The 12,049-nt window shown below is 42.0% G+C and overlaps 1 protein-coding gene across 1 annotated transcript in view; it reads right to left on the reverse strand.

The window, feature by feature from the left end:
* Window positions 1–751: 751 nt before the first annotated feature.
* The window catches only part of TOX3 (TOX high mobility group box family member 3), a 167,613-nt gene continuing 156,315 nt past the window's right edge, over window positions 752–12,049 (reverse strand). The window contains exon 8 of the mRNA XM_085637654.1: window positions 752–3,541. Coding sequence (XP_085493780.1) covers window positions 2,798–3,541 — 744 coding nt within the window. The 3' untranslated portion in view covers window positions 752–2,797. The remainder of the gene's footprint in view (window positions 3,542–12,049) is intronic.

Genomic DNA, 12,049 nt, shown 5'->3' on the forward strand with positions numbered 1-12,049 from the left:
TGTCAAAATAATGACTAAGTATATGAGAAACTTGTAGGTTTTTCTTTTTCCACACAAGGGGTAGTGTGCATACACAACAAGCTTGAGTTTGCTAATCCTTTTCAATGCAAGATCCCAATTTTCATAATTTGCCCTTAAGTAAACAGGGGCAGCTTCTCCGCTAAGGAGGAGAAGCGCGGCCCCACTGCTCTGTAAGCAGGTCAAAAAAAGAAAAAGAAAAAAAAAGGAAAACACATTGTTATTATCATTTCATTTTTCCGTCATTGCTCAGCTGGTTAGGGGCAAGGCTGTCACAGAGGAGCAGGGGGAGGAGTGGTGAACACTCTCTAAAGTGAACATGACTGTTTCGCCGGCCGCCTTGTGCCGACCAAACAGTCATGCACATTTTGTATGTTCTCCACCAGGCTGTACTGCACAGCCTGGTTGGAGAACATGCACAGCCCCCCAGACCCTCTCTGAGCATCGAACCATGGTGCTCAGACCAATCACAATGCTGCTGTAACAACACTGAAAATGTCTAGGGAGGCTGTGTGCTTCCTGCTTGGAGTCCTGGAAGCAGGCGAAGAGGACCGAAAGACGGCGGCGGCCGGCAGGCAGGCAAGTGATTTTTACATTATTTTTTTCATTCCCTCCACCGCAACCTGAACCCCCACCACCATCAAGTATCTGCTGTCACAGTAAGTAAAATCCCAAAGTATTAACACTGGCATGTAGGTAACATCACAGTGAGAGAAAATAATACATCTAACCATTTGTTTTCTGTAAGTGTCACAGACAATGTTTATTGTGCAACGCAGCTCATGCAACACTTTCTGTTCAACCAAGTCTCTTGGTAGCCAAGATATGAAAGCAGCGTATACTTAAGAAAAACTGAAAATCATGATATACAAAAGAATATGTTTGCTTCACAATAATGGCATTCAAACATTTTAAAAGACAAGAGCCATCAACCACACAGAAATCTTTCTGTACCATGACAAGCACATTTCATAGTTCGAGCAGCCGTTTCGTGGTAACACTTGCAAAAACGTGTCCCATCTCAGACGTCTAATGTGACCTTCAGATGTATAATAATAAATGCCGTTATTAGTCCTTTAATGTGACCTTATCTAAGAACATAGGACCTCCATATTAGTGAGCTTTTTGGCAGTTAAAAAAAAGGAAGTGACCTTAGCTACTAACTATTTCTTTGCTTTTCCCTTCACTCTACTGTTCGGCTTTGTTCAACCCATAGGCATATACTAAGTCCAGTCTTCGTCAAGTGTGACACAGAAGAAACTCAGAAGGTGTAAGAGCGAAAAAGCATCAACGTGGAAAACGCCAAATGCCATCAGTGAAAAGACTTACCATACATTGCACAGTCCTTATAACGACACACAATATAGATGACAACTTAAAAAAAAAACATTAATAAATGTATGTTGTTTTTGGTTTGCGACATAAAAATGTTGCATGTATTTAACAAGCAGACACCTGTAAGACAACCAATCACACAAAGTCTGTTAGGAGCAATATAATCTCTTTCGTGTAAAAATATGCAACGCCAATGAATCCCCATTAACTTTAAATGGTAGCACTTACTTCAGGAGGTGCAAAAATTCCTCTTTGACAGACACATTACATTTTAAAGAGCCATATAGTTTTTCTGATGAAGAAAGGCAACACCAAAGGCTTTACTGAAATGTGTTTATTCTATAGCAAGATAAAAGCTTTTTTTCAGTTAAGCAAATTACAAACAACTTAATTGCTGCTATTGAAAATCATAAAAAAGTATAAAACAGCATAAAACACAATAAGCGATGTTGCAATTAATAGTTCATGAAACCAGTGTTTTACATTAAAGACTCGTTTATGAAAACTTTACAACACATGATATGAAAACGTACAACTTAGAAAGAAAATATTTACACCAATAACTCAGATGTAGACATCTTTTAAATATTCTACCAGTATTACAGTAAGTTACAACTGTTGCATTTTTTAAACTTAGCTCTTGAAGTAACTGTTTTTACAGTAAGTGCATTTCCCTTTTAAAAATACATTGGTTTTTTTTAAAGAATCTCATCACTTGGACACAGAATATAGTATTCACATTTCTTTTCTAATTAGAATGTACATAGTTGGGTATGCTGCCAATATACATATCATTACAAAGAGGTTTTATTTTTTGGAAAACGAATCCAGTAAAGAATTGAATGAAAAGATCAACATGAAGTTTAACTATTTGCATTCCGTTTCTCGCGACGTTTCAGAGAGGAAAACAGAGAGCTTTGGCAAATATCTGCGATTTACAATTTGCATGGCAAAAATGCCATCAACTATTCATTTCATACAAATACAATTGTATGAAATTGAAATCATAATTTTACAGGTAGTTACAACTGTGCTTATGAGAGCCCAATAAGGTTCCCTCTGCCCTGAAGTGCATTTCTGCCCTTGAAAAGAAACAAGGGCTTATACTTACAGTATGGTGCAATTCTCAAGTGAAAGTCTGTGATTATGATAACATCCAAGTAGTGTATTCATCTGGACGTTGTATTCACATATTTTAGGAAAATGTCCAATAACTTAAAAAGGCGTCACAGAAAACAGCACAGCTTTCAATTTTAAAGAAAACGATTTAATAAGCTAAAAGATGATGCACTGCTACATTGTAGTTCTTTATTGCCTATCTAATAGACACATTAGAGAATATTTTGATCTGTTATGCATCCTTGCATAACCCATACCAACAATTTACAGGTTCCAACAAAACACAATTACCACCGATGAATGCAAGTTGCAAGTGCATTTATCTTCAGAAAATGCTGACTTGTGATAATACTTGAGTCTGTGCTTGGGATTGTATTTGTGATTGGTGTTGCTGTTGTGGTGGCTGAGGGCTCCCAATTGATGGGATGGGGGACCCTATCTGTGAGCCCGCAGGGGAGTGCTGCCGAGGAGAATGCTGTGACTGATGCTGCATGTGTTGCATTTGCTGCTGTTGCATTTGCTGAAGCTGAATTTGTTGCAACTGGTGTTGCATTTGCTGCTGACTCATCTGTTGCTGAATATGTTGCTGCTGTTGCTGCTGCAAATGTTGCTGCATGTGATGCTGAAAATGCTGATGCTGCATTTGCTGTTGTATTTGTTGATGTATTTGGTGCTGGTGCATCTGCTGTTGCTGCATCTGTTGCAGCTGTTGTTGTTGGAGCTGCTGTAATTGCTGCTGCTGCGTTTGAATCGAAGGGCTCAATTGTGATGTAGGAGGTGATGCAACCATTGGTGCTCCCATTGAGCTCATTAATGGAGTTCCAATGTTTGAAGACATGTTTGGTGTAATGGTAACAGATGTAACTATCTGATTCTGCGGCAACCTCATGGACAAAGGTTTGGGTGCTATTGGCCTAGGAAGAGACTGTTGTAGAGTCTGAGCAGCAGCAGATATGGATGCATGTTGAGAAAGAGAACTATTCATGAGAAGAGAGGACGACAGATTTGTAGAAGCCAACGTCTGCTGAACAGATCGTATTGTCTGTGCTTCAGCTGATTCTGCAGCAGCCTATGTGAAACAAATTGGGAAACCAAACGTTATTGCAGCATATTTAGCCAAACCATTTAAATTATTTTAACAAGAGTATCACTCAACTGACATGTTAGTACTAAGAAAGATATTACTTACCTGTAACACTCTTTTGCAGCTTTTAGTGCTGTAGAGTTGCATGCTTTGCCAATTGTTGTTGGCAACAGACATTGCAAGATGGTATTCTTTGAAATACATGTTTTGGTTTTGATGTGACTTGTGATACTTGTCCAAAAACCCACATGCACTAGGACGCAGACTCCACCTTAGCTTATGCTTTTTCCATATAGGTTAGAGGAAGTAGATGTGGTGATGACAAGCAAGTAAGCCTAGGTGAACTGTTAGGTAAATATGTATTTGAAAAACGGATAGTTTGTTGAAAACATCAGAGCATGATTATGTATCCAGAGAAGTGGTCGGTCACATAGGAATCTGGAGCATTACAAACTGGTAACCACTTTTACACGATTACAGCTTGTGCTATGCAGATTACATAATTTTCATAGACTAAAAATCAGTGCCCTTCTTCCTCATGTGATAGCTTTTGAGCAGAAGCGGAAGATTTTCAGTACAATTTGCCCAACTTGTGCCTCTTGTTGGGCACAAATGTCCACACAGTAATGTCTGCTAAAGTGTGGATCATGGACCATGTAGCAGCTCTTCATATGTCTGCGAGTGGAAGGTTGCCTAGGAATGCCATAGTGGCTTCCAACTTGTGTGTGGAATGTCTGTAAAAGTGTAGTTGGCACCGGCATAGCAAACCTGAACACATTTGACAATCCATCTGATGTGGCCTATTTTAGAAATTGCTATTTCAAGAAAGAGCAGGCCTAAAGCTACAAAGAACTACTTGGTGTCCCTATTGGCTTAGGTAGGTCAACAAGCACATAAGGGCTCTTTCAACATCTGGTGTGTTTAAGGCTCTTTCTCAACCAAGTTTGGGATAACAAACTTGTCATATCAATAGTTTGATTTACACAGAAAAAGACAACCTGAGGCAGAAAACAAGGGAGTGTTCAGAGGATGACTATCTTTGTGCACCTGAATACATTGCCCCTCTACCATTAGTGCTTGCAATTCACTAACTCAATGGAGAGAAGTGACTGCAGCAAAAAATATCACTTTCCGTGAGTGGAACTGCAATCGGCTAGAGTTTAATGCCTAAAATCGCAGCCCTATGAATTGTGTAAGACTAAAGTTGAGGTTCCATGAAGGGACTTGTAAGGCTGTAAGAGGAATCACCCTTTCAAGGCCTTTCATAAAGGCCCTAACAGAGATCTTGAAAATGGCATTCTTTATTTTGCAGGGGAGCTGCTACAGTAGTCATTCACATAAACCTATATGGGCTACTTACGGAGACCGTTACAAAAGTGGATTTATAAGTTTCAGTGGCCATTTAACAAGCCGTCATAGTGGACCTTTGGGCTTCCATTAGAATTAGTATGCCCTCGTCTAGTAGCTAAGATTTCAGGTTCCATTTCACAGGATTCAGGGCCCTGAGGTTGGACTGTTGCACATGACCTAGATACTGGGTGAGGCTGTCTGGATGTAGAGACAGCTTGTTATGGGGATGTATGGACATTTCAAGAAGCAGCGAGTACCAATGCTGCATTGCCCAGGTAGGTGCTTTGAGAATGGCCCTTATTGTGCACTACATATGAAATGAGTAGTATTCAAGGAAAAGCATATGGAAATATCCGTGTCCAACTCATCCACAGGTCATTGCCAGACTTTGGGTCTGGGTACCTGGAGGTAAAGCTTTGGCATTTTACATTCCCATGCATGGCAAACAGATCTACCATTGTGGTCCTCCAGCAGTGTAAGTATTTTTGGATTACCTGGGCACTGGTGTCACAATATTGTGTCTGCTGATGTGTCCTCCTGAGCAGGTCTGCAAAGTGGTTGTTCATTCCAGGTAAGTGTTTTGCCAGGAGAAGGACATGAAGTCAGCTTAGACAAGTGAGTTTGGTGAACATTTATGGCATTAGCGTACTGCCTTCACTGTGAGTACATTGAGACTTGTTGTTGTTGTGGAGACCTTTGACTGCAAGTTGGCCCATTTGTGTTCTTCACCCCATGAGGGATGCATCAATGTAGTTGATCACTTATGGTTGTCCACTGAGGAATGACCTGCCCTGTAACCGGTCTTGTTGGTCCATTATTGCAGTTTGTGCTTAACCCCCTGAGCTCCACCAACACTAGATCCTCCCACTGTCCATTCCCTTGTGAGCATGTTCTTCGAAGCTACTCTTGCAGAAAGTGCATGTGCAGCAGAGCATTTAGTACTACTGCAATATAAGTTGCCATCAATTTGCAACTGTTTCAACATCAGTCCTACTGTCAAAGAGCATGACGATGAAGCAGCCTGTGAATGCTTTGCAGGTCTCTAATTTGAGTATGGCTCACAAGAATGTTTGTTTAGACTAGGGCAAAGGGGATATTTTTGGCATTGATGGTAAACTCAACATATGAAGGAGCGAGAAGGCAATGTTCAGTGCGAGCGAGAAGGCAATGTTCAGTGCAAGCAAGAGATTATGGTAAGCTGTTTCTACCAGCCAGCCCATTAGGTATGGAAAGACAAAGATGGCACTGCGACAAAAATACGCAGCTACAACAAGTACTCAAGGGGGTGTTTTACCCACAAATGGTGGCCCTTTGATGTGATAATGGATTCCATTTACCACAAACCCGATACACTGGTTGTTTACTGGGTGAAAATGGATGTGCTAGTAGGCATTCATGAGATCGAGGGTTACCATGTATTACCTGTCAGTAACCGAATACAATCTTGGAAATCGTCATCTTAAGGTGCTCAAACATGATGTATTGATTGTGTGGTTGGAGGTCTAGTATGAGTCGCAACATTCTGTCCTTCTAGGAGATGAGAAAGTTAGGGGAATAAACACTCTGTTGCCACTGGTTTGGTAGGACATGCCTGACAACTCCCCTTTTAGCCAGTGCCTACACTTCTTGAAGCAGGCTTTATGAGCTTGGCTAATGTGCCAGTGTAGAAGTAAATTGAGAGGCATGGTATGAAACTGCAGGCAATAGCCGTCAACAATGGAGAGTGTACCCGTTTGTCCAAGATTATTTCTTCACACTGTGGAAGATATAACCCCAGGCCTCTGGTGTTGATTGGTCAGGTGGAATGTGTGGAAGGTCACTGCTTGGAGACAGATGCCCTTTCTTTTTACACCTCTTGTTTTAGAAGCGACCTGTAGAGTACATCTTGGATAACTGACCCTCCTGAAAGGTCTGATGTGGCTGTTACAGTAGAGACTAGCACAAGCTTGTGGTCTTCAAAATGCCACTTTTGATGGCTGTGTTTGGAGTGTCCCCTAGCTTCTGCAGTGTATGTATTTTTGTTGTTTCATCTTTTCCTACATAGCGCCAATTTGTGGGGTGAAAAGCTGTTCTCCAAACCACATTGAGAATATGATGTTATACCTCAGAAACCAGATGCTCCCAAGTCAAGCAATACATTGAAGGAGAATGCTGGCTTTGTTTTCACTGGAGGCAGTGTTGGCTGTATTTAGGGTGCACCTAATTCTGCATTTCTGATGGTTATTTTACTGGAACAAGTTCCTTTCTGCATGTGTCAGGTAGGCACTTTATTAACTCCTCCAACTTCCCCCAGTGATATCTGTCATACCTTGAGAGCAGCCCAATAAAGAGGGTTATGCAGGATAGCCCACACTGTTACTTGCCTGCCTGCAGCACAGATTTGCTGGTCTTCTTTGACATGTGAAGTAGTGCTCCTCATAGCTTGCATGAAAGTCCTTTTGCCTGTTGTATGCAATACAAGTCAATCTGTGTTACCATGACATCTTATGTAGATGGGGTCTTGTGGCACCTCTGTATACCTTTTCTCGACCCTAGGCAGGACAACTTGTGCTTTGACAGGGTCTTTGACGTTTTCTGTAGAGATTTAAGGATTATTTTTCACACCAGAAGGAACCTGCAGACTGCTCTGTTGTTGACATCTTTTCAATGAGGCAATCATCACCTTCATCCACCACATGAAACCTGAACTTCTGAATGACAGTCTGCAACAGGCTGGACAACTGTGTGGCATGCAGTAGTACTGTCAGGTGGGGGTGGCATTGATAGGACAGCTCCAAAGATTGGTCTCCTGGTGGATCAACATTATAGTGCTATCAGGGGTCATCTATGTCATTTCATCTGCGAGTACCGGGTCCTCGTAGGGGCCTGGCTGCCTTACAGTGGGATTCTTATCTAAACTTGTATTACCCAGCTAACCTGGGCATGGAGACTGTGCAGGTGAAGGAGTGGTGCGACGGGCCTTCTAGGGAACGGGATGTACCATGAGATCTTCTGAGATTGCTTCTTTGAATGTGAGATTATTTTTTGTGTGAGTTTGACAAGTTTGAGCAGTCATGCTAGAATATGCCTGAAGATATATAGCCTCCCTTGACTAACATCGGATTGTTTTCCTTTATCTTATGCCTGCTGTATTTCACTTGGTGCTGAAGCTGATTTCGAGCTGGATTTTGATATCTTTGCCAGTTCCAAGGCAAGCAGTGTAGGCACTTGGGGCAGAGGTGGTGTGTCTGTGTCAAGGTTGGAACTCTGGGCCTCGATGCTGTCCCAGATCTGAGATTGGTTTTGTGACAGAGATGGCTTGGGAGCAGTGTTGGCACTGAATTCTCAGGCATCTTTGGACGTGGTTCACGGCTTCAGGCATTGCACTGTCTGGCCTGTTCCATGCACTGGAGCCAAGGCTCAATTGATGTCCAACTGTGGAGAAGATCCTCTAAATGTGCCAACTAAGACATCTGGGGAGTGACCTTTGTTCTGGATGTGGGTTTTGTTCAGGGACTTGAAAAAGAATGCTTTCCCAAGTGTAATCCTTTGTATGAGAAATATTTAGGACTCCTCCTATTCGATTCCAGTTTACTGGCAGTCCGACCATCTTCGATATTGTAGTAAGTTCTTTCAATAACTACAATATCATGTACTGTTGACAGCTTGGAAAACCTTGGTGCTGCATTCTAAACTACATCCACCATGCATCTCTTCATGTCCAGAGCTCGGTTACACTAAAAGGCCTGATAAGCTAAAGAGGATAATTCTTTCTGGTCCCTCAGGAGGTTGCAGACCTGATGTTGAGCAGACTACAGGAAACTTCTGTTACAATTATGAGAGAATTCCAAAGGTGTAGTATTCATACCCTTTTTACACAGAAGCCATTTGCATACGACTTGCCCCTAAAAATTGGGGTCTGATGCAGGTCTAAAGCATGTGATGTCTTTTTGTGTTAAGGGACGGGTAGTGATTTCTGTGTTTCAATGTCTCTTCTGAGGTACAGTCGGATAGGAGCTCTCCTAGATATGTCAGAACCCATTGGTGAAAATAAAAACAATCTAAGTGGAGTCTATGTCCTGGTTCAGGAGAGGTATCATGGGTCACATTAAAACCAATACATCTTTTCCAAAGAAAAACAACTTTCAATGTCAATGCCCAACATGAGATGGCAGGAGTGTGCAAAGCATATGATCTTCATCAGCACATGGTGCAAACATGTTATGCCTACTGTAAGGTAAATCGAACCTAATTTGTAAGTTTCTTAAGACAGATGCTATTAAAGGAGAACTAGGAAAAGATTTTCTTGCTAAACTCAGACATCCACACAATATCGAAAAGTATTGTATGGAAACAATGCTACACTAGGTTACATAGGCGAAATTATAAACACTCAGCGAGTTCTCGGAAGTGTGCTGAATCTCCCCTATGTAATTTCAAAGCCTGGGCACACAATTGCCTAGGGAATTGTCATAGCAAGAAAAGATGTTTATTATTTCTTTCTAAATTATTTTCAGTGCAATTGCATTCCTTCCCTTGAATGCCCATGACGAGCTGGACTAGTCATGGCACACAGTTCTCGTGTGCCCATGACGAGTCCAGCTCGTCATGAGGCATCCCCTGGGAAATCCCTCTGGTGCGGGTACCAGAGGGATTCCCTTTAATTCAAAATAGCCTCGGGAGCTGGGGAAGAGCTTCCCCAGCTCCCGAGGCCCCCCCCCCCCTGCTTTCTCTGTAATAACGATCGGTGCGCACGTCGCGCCGACGTCATTACAGTGAAACTGAAATGAGCCAAGAGGCTCATTTCAGTTTCACTTTTTACGTGCTCAGGGGGCTATCTCAGCACGTAGAAAGACAGGAGAGGTATCGTTGGAAAGGGGAGAATCTCCCCTTTCCAATCCACAGGGCATTCTGGGTAAGGAAAAGTTGGGGGATCCACGCAAGCCATACCTCCCTGGAATCCCCCGGGTGTCTAGTTTTCAAAAATGTATAGGCTTGCTAGGTTTCCCTAGGTGCCGGCAGAGCTATGGTTCACAAACTACAGCTAGGCACTTTGCCAAAAAAGGGTCATGTTTCACAGCGAAATTGAGGTGTCCACGTTGCGTTTTGCGCCGTTTCCTGTCGCGGTCACTAGGCCGACCCACACAAGTGAGGTACCATTTTTCTCAGAAGACTTTGGGGAACACGGAGTCGGTGGAAATTTGTGGATCCACGCAGATTCCAGAACTTTCCACCACAGAAATGGGGGGAAAATGTGTTTTTTTGGGCAATTTTTTAGGTTTGCAAGGGATTCTGGGTAACAGAACCTGGTGGGAGGCAGTCAAGTCACCCCATCCTGAATTCCCCTGGGTGTCTAGTTTTAAAAAATGTATAGGTTTGCTTGGTTTCTCTAGGTGCCGGCAGAGCTATGGTTAAAAAACTACAGCTAGGCACTTTGCTAAAAAAGGGTAATTTTTCACTGCGAAATTGAGGTGTGTTCATGTTGGCTTTTGAGCCATTTCCTGTCGGGGGCACTATGCCTACCCACACAAGTGAGGTACCATTTTTATCGGGAGACTTATGGTAATTCAGATTTGTAAAGGAACTGTTATTACCTATTGACTTTCGATGCATTTCTGCCTTCCAAATGAAAGACATTGTGTAAAAAAGAAGTCATTCTAAAAAATGACTGATAATTCAAATGCTAGTAGCAGTATTCCCAATTTCGGAAATGTGCAAATATCTACTGTTTCTAAACTCTATATTTTGTTCCCATTTCAGAAATACATAGGTGTCTTTCATACCGATTTTTCCATGTACACATTTTTACAGAATAATTACTATATACCCGGTACATAATAAAAAAACATCGCAAGTTGCTGCTCAGTTTTTGGCTCTGGGTTCGTCGGGTTCTTGGTGAACCTACAAGTCCTATATATCCCCACGACCAGTAATGTCCAGCGGATGTAACGTTGTATTGCTTTCAAGGAGCTGACATAATTAGAAGAAGTTACAGGTGAAAACGTGGACACAGAAGGCTGTTTTTTTCAACTAATTTTCAATTTATCCTATATTTAACTGTTAGTTTCTGTAAAGAAACCCTGATGGATCTACACAAATGACCCCTTGCTGAATTCAGAATTTTGTCTACTTCTCTAAAATTTATAGCTTTCCAGGATCCATTATTGCTTTTGTACCCATTTCTACCATTAACTGGAAGGAGGTCAAAAGCACAAAAAATAGCAAAAATAGGCTATGTCCCAGAAAAATGCCAAAACTGTGTAAAAAATGTTGGGTGTCTGACAAAAGTCTGGTATCCCTGAAAAGCTGGGAAAATGGCGATTTCAGCCCCACAAACCCTTTTTTGATAACATTTGCAGGGAAAAACCCAGATGCTTTCATTTGCAGCCAGTTTTTCCAATTTTTCCCCCAAAAAACAAAATTGTGGTGCATTTTGGCTCATTTCTGTAACCCCTCCCGGGGAATCCACAAACCCTGAGTACCTTTAGAATCCCCATGATGTTGGAAGAAAAGGACGCACATTTGGCGTGGATACCTTTTGTGGTCAAAAAGTTACAGGGGCCTCAGCGCACACTACCCCAAATAGCCAAAAAAAGGCATGGCACGGGGGAGGGGGGGCTGGGGAGGCCTGGCAGCAAAGGGGTTAATATATTCCTTTATATGGGTACTAGTGCAGGTTGCGTTGCTGAGAGTGCCATGGACAACCACTTTGGGGCTATATGGCTTTCCATGAAGTGTACACGGCATAATTTGTTCAAATGAACCATTTCGCAATAGGCAACCAATAAAGACATGCAGTGCTGGTTGTATTTCTCTGCATCTACTTAAGCACAGTAGCATTCTGTGTGCAGTATTTTTAAATGATGTAACATGTATAAGGGTTACTGCCACTACCATAGACTTTTAAGATGTTGCCTGAACTCCAAGTGCAAAAGTCAAGAGGAGGAGAATTCTCTGATGCTTCATATGTGTAAGATTATATGGTAATAGTTGGCAGCTGTGGTCCTATGGAAACTAATGCTCCATACTGGTGTTCAGATTTTCTACAGGTGTCACTGGCACTGTAGCATAGCAGGCCATCCCATCGGTTCCAACAGAATTTTGTGGCTGGTGTTTCCACTATCAACATTTTGGTCTTGGTAGGATTCATTTTCAAGATTTTAG

This window comes from Triturus cristatus, chromosome 12 (assembly GCF_964204655.1).
Source record: "Triturus cristatus chromosome 12, aTriCri1.1, whole genome shotgun sequence".
NCBI classification, from domain to species: Eukaryota; Metazoa; Chordata; class Amphibia; order Caudata; family Salamandridae; genus Triturus; species Triturus cristatus.